The 10,011-nt window shown below is 46.2% G+C and overlaps 1 protein-coding gene across 1 annotated transcript in view; it reads left to right on the top strand.

Moving 5' to 3' along the window:
* Positions 1 to 1,507: 1,507 nt before the first annotated feature.
* The window catches only part of LOC124098769 (myosin-16), a 58,999-nt gene continuing 50,495 nt past the window's right edge, over positions 1,508 to 10,011 (top strand). The window contains exons 1-6 of the mRNA XM_046453716.1: positions 1,508 to 1,717; positions 4,062 to 4,205; positions 6,976 to 7,132; positions 8,141 to 8,168; positions 8,485 to 8,581; positions 9,232 to 9,324. Of these exons, the coding sequence (XP_046309672.1) occupies positions 1,508 to 1,717; positions 4,062 to 4,205; positions 6,976 to 7,132; positions 8,141 to 8,168; positions 8,485 to 8,581; positions 9,232 to 9,324 (729 nt within the window). The remainder of the gene's footprint in view (positions 1,718 to 4,061; positions 4,206 to 6,975; positions 7,133 to 8,140; positions 8,169 to 8,484; positions 8,582 to 9,231; positions 9,325 to 10,011) is intronic.

Here is a 10,011-nt window from a genome sequence, read left to right as displayed (position 1 = left end):
CAGCCTCTTTTGGAGACACCAAAAAACTCCATAAGAGAGGAGGAGGCACTGTAGAGCAGAGGTCCAACATTCAGCCAGAAGCCCTCAATCTTCCACTGGGTTATTTAAAGATGGAGGCTATACTCCTGGCCTTGAGAACAGCATTGTGGAAAAACGTCTCAGAACCTCACTGACTTTGAGATGGTTCTTCACTCCCAAGGTAAATTGGGGAGGCTCCTGGCTTCTCTGTCCCTAGAGCCCCTCCTTCCTAATCAAACTGGGCTTAGAAGCCAAGGGACCTAGGCATAAGCCCAGGCTGACCTTATTTTAGGAGAGACAATCATTGATCCAGGCCGCCATTTTGTACCAGAGAGATCCTTGACATCTGGTAAAGCCAACAGACCCTCAGACTAGAGAGGCTCCTCAATTTATGATGGGGTTCCACCCTGCCAAACCCATCACACATTGAAAATATCATAAGTTGAAAATACATTTAATACACCTAACCCACCCAACATCACAGCGTAACCTTAAACATACTCAGAAACCTTACTTTAGCCCACAGTTGAGCAAAATCATCTAGCACAATGCCTATGTGTTCCGGTTTGCGTCATCCCAAAGTTGAAAAATTCTAAGTTGAACCATCATAAGACAGAGACTCTTCATAAGTATTTTAAATGCATAAAATAAAACCCACAGGTCTGCAAAGGAAATCAATAGTATTGGAATGCTGCTACTGAGACATTAAAAATGAGTGTCCTTTATAAATAGATTTAAATAACAATATCTGAGGGTCTCATAGTTTGAAAGTTGAAGGGAGGGTAATATTTTGACATGTCTGTGACTTTTCTAAAATGAAAGGGAAACAGCTGTAATTTCTGTGAGGAGCAAGGCATAGGCCATGTGGTTTGTGGCCTCTGTTCGTATCTGAAGGAAAGTGAACACCTAGTGATCATTGTTTCTCATTGCATTCATTGAACCTTGATTAAAAACCTTTGATTTAAGCTGGGTACGCTGGTGCACACCTGTAATTCCAGCTGCTCAGGAAGCTGAGGCAGGAGGACAGCAAGTTCCAGGCCAGCCTGGGCATCTTAGGGAGACCCTGTATCCAGCTAAAAAATAAAAATGTAGCTCAGTGGTAGAGTTTCCCCTGGATCCAATCCCCAGTACAACAAACAAACAAACAGCAACAGCTTTGATTTAACCTCTCCCAGCCCAGTCTTCTCCGTATCCCTACCTCACAGCCTTATGTGAAGAACATTCGATAAAAGATGCAGAAGCATTTTGTGTTAGTGATAAGGATGTGACTGTGAGGAATTTAGCTTATGTTTTATTCTTGATTATGAAGACTTAATGTCACCAAGACACCCAAAGTGATGTAAGAGAAGCCAGCCCTACCTTTGTTAGGATATTCCTTCAAGCTGATCAATCAGCCTCTGCAGCCTGTCCCTGTTTCCCTCCACAGCTCCCGGAGAAGTCCTGATTCCGGCCATCAATTCCTTCCTGATTCTCCTTCAACTGAGCTGCCATGCCTGGTGGGTACAAAGGGGAATGTGGGGACGATGTGGACCCAATGCCCTTCCTGGCACCTCCTGACAAGGAGAGGATAGAAGCCATGAACAAGCCATACGATATCAAGAGGTCCTGCTGGGTCAAAGACGAAAAGGAGGGCTTTATTGCTGGGGAGATCCAGTCTGAACAAGGTGACCAAGTCACCGTGAAGACGATCACCAACCAGGTGAGTGGAGAATAATCTCTGGGAAGAAACCGAGCATTAGGGATGGCAGGGACCCAGGCCTCTGCTGCATACACTTTTACTCAGCAGGCAAAAAGAGTAGATGTCCCTGAGTCCCCCATCCTGGCTTTGAGTCCAGACTCAACTATACTCAAGATATGTGGCCCTGGGTAAGACACTTTCTGTCACTAAGCTTTGGCTCCATCAGACTGGGGATTCCAATGAGATAGGATATAGGAAAGTACTTGGATACATGAATGTAAGGGACTGTGATGATAGTCATTTATCTTTAAAGTTCCAAGCACCTCATACATGGAATTTATTTTCTAACAGTAAAAGTGAACATCCCACCAACATACAGTCTAACTGTGTGTTCCATGTCCCATGTTGACATAAGAAATGCAGGGCAAGGCTCAGACCACTATGGCTCAATGAGCTCTTCAGCAGCATGAGTGACAGGTGGTGGCTCCTGAGCCCTTTGCTGCTGCTGCTGGTGTGCTAGACCCAAGCTGGCTCACAAAGGACCAACAGGAAACATTCAAGGGCTTCATGGCCAGTTGTTAAAACTTTGGTATCTGATATCAACCATGGTGGAAGTATTTTCACCACTGAAATTGGCAAATGCTACAAAATCATGGATTTCTACATATATACCCTCCTCGGTTGGTTTACCAACACACCACTTTCTCTGCTAGTCCATACTATGTCTGATGATGAGGTATGACTTGAGAAAGTAGATAGAAAATTTGGTTTATTAAACCCCTAACTCACTACCTCCCGCTTGGCATATTCCTGGGAAGACACTTGACAGTTTTTGAAATCCTTTTGACAACTATATGTGGTAGGATTTATTGACGCTATTTTACAGGGGAGGGAAAAGAGGATCAAAGTGTCTTTAAGTAACTTAGTAACAAAGACAACAAGTGATGAGCTTAGAGTCAAACCCCCAGTATTTGGTTCAAATCCCCATGACCCCTCCATATCACTATGTCAGTTCTCCATGGTGGACTCCCAAGAGCAAGTGTGAGATCAGTCCTTGATTAATTTCTTAAATAAAAGAAGTCAGAGATCTTTGATGACCAGGACATGCCGCCCTTCTCTCTGTGCCTGCATTTGAGAGGCCTGGCACCAGAGAGAAGAGGCCATAGTTGGCATAAAGCGGGTTTGAAGGCGAAAGTCAAGATTGACTCTCATGGGAAACATTTTTCAGAAGGGAAGAGCATTGTAATGTTGCAAGAAATAATGGACAATAGGAGCAGGGCCTCTGGGGCAGTTTGGATGCAAATTTAAGGAAAACAATCAATTTATTTGAGCATCCGCAGTGGACAAGCCAGTCAGCCAGGTGTGGGGTAGAAAGAACAGAGCCTGTCTCACTACCTGGCCCCTAAGATGAAGCCAAAGTCCTTCTCCTCTGTTGGAGCTCAAAGCATGTGGGCGAGGTCCTTAGATCTGGAAACTACTGGACAAGAATTCTGATTAAAACCCAGCTTGATTTTCCAGAGGGGTGGTGTCCATTACTGGGCAGATTTTCCAGAACCGTCAAGACTTCAAATTATCTGCCTATTGTACTCATAAATTATTAAAAGTCCCAGAAATCCCAGTATGTATTCAGGCCTCACATCTAAGGCTGCCAGCTACCAAAAGATATTTGCTTTTTGGATCACGTGTCTTCCTCTTTGGTCTCAGATTCTGAAACTGAAAAGCTGGTGCTAGTTTTCATTTACAGATGAAAAAAATCAGGGTGCCTCACCCAGGAGTTAACATACCATTCAACAGCATTCTTTGCTGTTTTCATTTTTTGTCTTCTCTGCTTGCTTGTTTTCAGCTTGATCCTTCAAGGTGATTTGGTGGGAGCAGGGAAAGCCTCCTCCCCCCACTTCTCTCTCTCTCAATGGAAAGTTCTTTAAACTTGGTCTTCAGGGAGAGTTCCAAAAGACATCTCTACAAAGTGTCTCTGGGAGTAAAGAGCAAGCTCTGATCAACTCCCAATATGAATTTAGCTGGCAGAGAACGCATGGCCCAGAGGCACTCCGCACCATAGGGAGGGAATGTGATAGCTCACAAGGTCTTTTTTCATGACCCCACTTAGGTCTGTATCATTCTCCCAACAACCAGCTATTGTCTTCCCTACTTCAAAGGGGACACAGTTAAGGCTGCTATGGTCTCTGAAGTCCTTCCCCATCCCAAATCACACAGTGGGATGTGTCTGGATCAGGAGCTGGACCCCCTGGATACCTCACCCCAGCTCCTTCCAGGACACCAGAGGGTGTGTGGGACCCTGTGATGCTGTCTTAGCTATGAAAGCACTATTTCCTAATGCACATGCTGCTGTGTCTTGACCCTCCAGACACTCACTATGAAGAAGGATGACATCCAGCAGATGAACCCACCCAAATTCTACCAGGCCAGTGACATGGCAGACATGACCTTCTTGAATGAGGCCAGTGTCCTGGACAATCTTCGCCAACGCTACACCCACATGAGGATCTATGTGAGTAGCAGAGTTTGGGGATGAGGGTGGGGAGGAGGGAACGTGTCTTCCGCGCCTCTTTTGATGGGGTGGGGCAGCTACTATACTCTTCCAAGCTCCCAATGTACATTATGACTCAGAAGAGGGCACAGGGATCATAGTTTTGTTGTTGTTACAACTTCTGCCTCAGGCTTTCAGTAAACTCAGTGATGGCACTATCCCCATAGATAGCTGAAACCTTTCAGCCAGAAATCTTCTTCCTCATGTCCTCCAATCCCTCAAAAGCTCCAATAAAAATACCATTTCCCCCTAGTGATTTCAGACATTTTTTAAAAAAATTTTATTTTTTTTAGTTTTGGGTGGACATTTTTAATTTTATTTTTAATGTGGTGCTGAGGATCGAACCCAGTGTGTCATGCATGCTAGGTGAACACTGTACCACTGAGCCACAACCTCAGCTCCTCGGACATTTTATTAGAAGTCCTTTTCCCTCTATCCATCTGTCCACCCATTTATTCATCCATCCATCCATCCAATCACTCATCTATCCATCCATCCAGTCACCCAACTTTCCATCCATCTATCTATACATCTATTCATAGATCTATCCACCCATCCCTCCATCCATCTACCTTTCTACTCATTCATCTATCCATCCATTTCTTCAACAAACATTGAGGAAATGTGACTTAAATGCAGCCCTGGGTCAAGCATGAAGTGCATGCCTATAATCCCAGCAACTCTGAGGGTTAAGGAGGGAGGATCACAAGTTCAAGGCCAGCCTCTGCAACTTAGTGAGACCCTAAGCAACTTAGTGGAATGCTGTCTCAAAATAAATAAAAAGGGCTAGATATATGACTCAGTGGTTATGCGCCTGAGTTCAATCTCTGGTACAAAAAAAAAAAAAGTGCATTCCCCGGGGGACTTAGGAAGAACAACAGACTGCATCCTTGAAGAAGTTCAGTTTCTGTTCATCTGAGGTGATGAGAAGAGCAAGCTACAAGCAGTCTGCTGAGTGTGTCTAAAAAAATCCTCAGACAAAAGGATTTTTTTTTCCCTGAAAGTGTCAGTAGCTAAATTCCACAGTGGGTTGTCTAAGGAAGTTTGATGTTTTCCTCTTTAGATGTGGTAGGAATGAGTGAGGTGGGGCCTAATTGCAAAGTCAGGGTTGCTGGGGATCTCCCCTCCCCAGGTCTGTGGTTATAGCTAAGATGGCTGCTGTGCTCACCGGTCTTGTCCTACTTTAATACTATTTTGCTTCTGGATTCAGACCTGTAGAAGCACCTAGCCCCAAGTGGTACTGAAAGATCTCTGGGAAACTGTGACAGATATTTTCTGGGTCTGGAGGTTATGGAGTGTCCCTGAAACTTGGGTCTGGGAAAGAACTACATCCATCCCTGGCTAATCCTGGAGCCTGGGCTGAGGATGTTGGTGGGTTTGATGGTCAAGCTTGGGGCTGAGGCTTACTTTGGACCATTCTATAGTCAAGCCCTTGATCCTGGTGGGTAGACACACCATGTCATTGGGTTAAGGAACTATAGACTCTGTGGAATGTGTCCTGAGGGACTAAGGCAGGGAGACACCCCTTAAATTAAAGCACCCTTTAAATTAAAGGCAGGTGGGGGCTCAACCCCAACTACTTCCCTCGGGTAACCCTCCTGACCAGGACAGGGACACAACTGGCTTCTGGGCTGCTGCCTGCCCCACTCCCAGCTGATACAGAGCTGGAGGTAAAAAGTGACTCAGTGGCCACAGTTCCAACATGAGACACCGTGTGTCATGCTCTCGACACGTCAATGGGTTTTCTTTATCTCATTTCTTTTTCTTCCAGTTCTATTTAATATTTCATTTTAAAAGCTCAACATATCACAGCTATGCTAAAGATAAACTAGATTTTTTAGTATTTTTTAGATTTTATAGATTATTTTTAGATTATTTTCACTTGGGCTCAAGTAGAAGGTCAAGTAGAAGCAAATGAGGTTGAATTGAAAAGAGGCATAGAGTAGAGGCATTGGAGGTTATTGTGACCACCAAACAAAGGAAGGGAAAATTGGAGACCCATTGATTTGGCCATTTTCTGTCCTCATTTATTCTCCCTTCCCTCCAATAATTTCTTTTACTACATTGGGTTTTTTTGTCCTTTTTTTAAAAGTGGAACTATTTCTTACAAAATTGCAGTCTTGGAGCCAAAAGAGAAGTTGGGGTTTCTTTTCAAGAATAAATTAAACCCAGTTGCCCACCAAAAGGGACCTGGGTCTACAAAGTGCAGACTCTTGTGTCTGTTAAAAACACCAGAAATCTCTCAGGGAACTCTCATGGGAAATCGCCTAGATAATTAAGTGGGAAAAGCAAGACATAAAATAGCATTATAGAGCATTATTTTTGTTTGAAAAACAGGGAGAATGTGTCTCTGAGTTTGCTTGCATATACATCCACAGCCATAATGGAAAATATATAAAAAAGATTTAACAGCAGCACTTACCTGTGGCAGGAGAAAGTTGGGCACCCAGCAGGTTGGGGGGACTTTTTGCTGTGGATGTGTCCATAGAGTAACTGTGTTACCTATTTATATAATTAACCCAAAAGAAAATGAAGCAAATAAGTATTAAGGAGAAGTTTGGTTTTGCTTGATGAAGAGATTGATTTTTGCTCTCCACTTTATCTGTCTCAGAGAAATCAGTGGTTCTCTCAGTCTGCTCAGAGATAGATAGGCTGGGACCCTGGGGACCTGAGGGAAGAGGGTACCAGGAGGAAGGGTCAGCTAACCATCTTCCTTCTCTCTCTTCACCAGACCTACTCGGGCTTGTTCTGTGTGACAGTCAACCCCTATAGGTGGCTGCCCATCTATGGGGCCCGTGTGGCCAACATGTACAAGGGCAAGAAGCGCACAGAGATGCCACCCCACCTCTTCTCCATCTCTGACAATGCCTACCATGATATGCTCATGGGTGAGTGGGGTGGGGTCTTCTGGTACCAGGGGGGTGGGAGACAAGTTTTTCTTGGCCCTTGTGGCTCCAAGTACATTAGGACCTGATCCCAGCCTTGACCTTGAACTTCCCCCACCTTCCCATTCCAGTTGAGGTTCTTTGCCAACCTGGAGCAGCAGCTGCTGCCTGTGGTTTTAGTACTAGGTACCTGTCTGTACACTGGACACTCACCAAGCAGCAGCCCCAACTTATGCCCTGTCTTCACAAACCTATGGGATGCTGTCAACACTTTTTTTTTTGGGGGGGGGGGGTATCAAGGACTGAACTCAGGGGCACTCAACCACTGAGCCACATCCCCAGCCCTATTTTGTATTTTATTTAGAGACAGGGTCTCACTGAGTTGCTTAGTGCCTCACTAGTTGCTGAGGCTAACTTTGAACTCACAATCCTCCTGTCTTAGCCTCCTGAGCCACTGGGATTACAGGCTTGCGTCACCACGCCCGGCTAGGTTGACACTCTTAACCATTACCTGTATGATCTTTGCTGTTCTTTGCTGGTAGACTGTCTCCCTTAAGTTATTAAAAAAAAATTGTACTTGTAAATGGACAGCATGCTTTTATTTTATTTGTTTATTTTTATGTGGTGCTGAGGATCAGACCCAATGCCTCACACATGCTAGGCAAGCGCTTTGCCACTAAACTATAGCCCCAGACCCCTTAGGTGATTTTTATGGCCATTTATCTTGATGTTGATAGTGACTGGATAGTTTTCTGACTGAAGAAAGCAGCCTGGTAGAAATGGAGTGGCTGGTAAATTCTTCACCCTTTCCACAAGAGTATATGATGTAGAGATGGGCATATGGACTCAGATGCCACAGGATCCTGGGTTTTTGGCTTCCAAGTGTGGACAAGGCCACTCTCGAAGCTGGGTACAACCCAAAGAGGGCTGCTTGGTTAGGCTACTGTCAAATGCCTAGTTTCTAAATGTCTCCTAATTACATCTTCCTCCTTGCTGTTTTCTTCCCCACAGATCGTGAAAATCAGTCTATGCTAATCACGTAAGTGTCTCTTCTGTCTCTTAGTCTATGTACATATAATTAGGTCTGTGCCTTACACATATAATTAAGCCTTCTCAGAATTAATTGGGGGACTTTGTATGAACTCTGCAGGCAGTGAGTGGGCTTGACAGGGCCACCGAGGCTGTGCCTGCTAAACCTGTGGGAGGATCCTGTCCCCCAGGCCTCCCCACCTGCTTGAATGTCCAGGCTCGAGCGTGAGATGGGAATAGAATATGCACTTTTCTATGGTTTCCCTTGTCTACGATCAACACCCCTCTCCTACTTTCATGTGACCACTGTTGTTTTTCACCTGCAGTGGAGAATCTGGTGCTGGAAAGACTGAGAACACGAAGAAGGTCATCCAGTACTTTGCCAATATTGGAGGAACTGGAAAACAGTCCCCAGATAAGAAGGTAGGGCCTACCGGGTAAATTTGGGGTCAAGGGCACCATGTAGCAGAGCCCATTTCATTCTTCTCTGCCGTTTCACTGTTGATGAGACGGAGCTTAGAGAGAAATGACTTGGCTGGGGTCATACCAGGAGGAGGCAGCCACAGACCTTGGTTCCTGCCCCAGAAGGATAGAGGCAGAGGAGAAAGGGGAACACAGCCTCTTCATTAAGCTGCCTCCGTAGGCCCTGGCTGCCCCCAGGAACACAAGGAGCATTACCTGGGACAATGACTGCTTTAAAAATCTGACAGAGAATAGCAGAGCCTTGGAAGCAGAAATACAGAGAAGAAAGGTTTGGGGGTTCACTCAGTGGTGTCTTCACCATCAGCAAAATATGGGAACAATAGCTAAGAATCAAGGTTGTCAGTGTCCCCAGGCAGCCCCCTTCCAAGTCACAGGGCCACAGAGGGACAGGTTTTCCTCAGGAGTGGCCCTCCTCCCAGGGCAAGATCTATATCTGTCCCCAGCCCTGATTTCCCAGCCTCCCTATGGTCATTCCCCCTCCTTGGTTCTGTGCACATAAGCCATTGCCCTTTGCAAGCTCAGCCCCTCAGCCCTGGGTCCCCAGACAGCAGCTGACTGATCACCCCTCCTTGGGTTTCTTTCTGGGCCAGGGGTCCCTGGAAGATCAAATCATCCAGGCCAACCCCGTGCTGGAGGCCTTTGGGAATGCCAAGACCACCAGGAACAATAACTCCTCTCGCTTCGTAAGTGTGAGCAGTAGCGTGGGCTTCCCTGGGGTGTAGGGTGGGAGTGGTGAGCCCATTCCAGGTAAGAAAATGGAAAATTAAGGTGACAAGGATGAGGCAAGTCAGGGCATCTCCTTCCCAGAGGTTTTAGGGAGTACCGCTCTGGGTCTAATCAGCAAGAAGAACCCACTTGCATTTGATCAATGGCACCAGACTTGGCTACAGGGTGATAGATGGTCTCAGGAGTCATGCAGGAAAGCCAGAGATTCATAGCAGCAGGAAGCTGGGGGTGGGGGCCTTCCTCCAGGAATGGAGGGATCTAGGAGAGGGTCCCTGGTCAGACCCTGGAGCTAGTGGCTGTAGGGTTAGGGTTCTGTGAGCTGAGTCACTTCCTGAGGTTCCACTCACGGCAGAGCAATCCCAGCCCATCTCTCCTCTGCCACTCCAGCCTCCCAGGGGCCCCTCATTGAGCTGAGGGACCCTAGAAAACAGGCAGAGATGGGGGCAGGTGAGAAAAAGAGATGATGGAGAACAGACCCAGGAGAAGCCTGTTCCCAGGAATGTTTATTCATGGTCCTGACACAAGTCAGGGAGAGGAATGGGATGTCCCTTGATAAGGAAACCCCAGGCCACCTGGTTGGCTGGCCCTATTTCCACAAGGCCTGGCCTCTAAGGTAGAATTCCAAAGGGTCCCAGCCTCTCCTG

The sequence above is a fragment of the Marmota monax genome, unplaced genomic scaffold (genome assembly GCF_021218885.2).
Source record: "Marmota monax isolate L192 unplaced genomic scaffold, Marmota_monax_Labrador192_F-V1.1 WCK01_AAM20220418_F8-fsc00148, whole genome shotgun sequence".
NCBI classification, from domain to species: Eukaryota; Metazoa; Chordata; class Mammalia; order Rodentia; family Sciuridae; genus Marmota; species Marmota monax.
The sequence above is the reverse complement of the archived record's forward strand: the minus strand, read 5'-3'. Positions and strand labels throughout refer to the sequence as shown.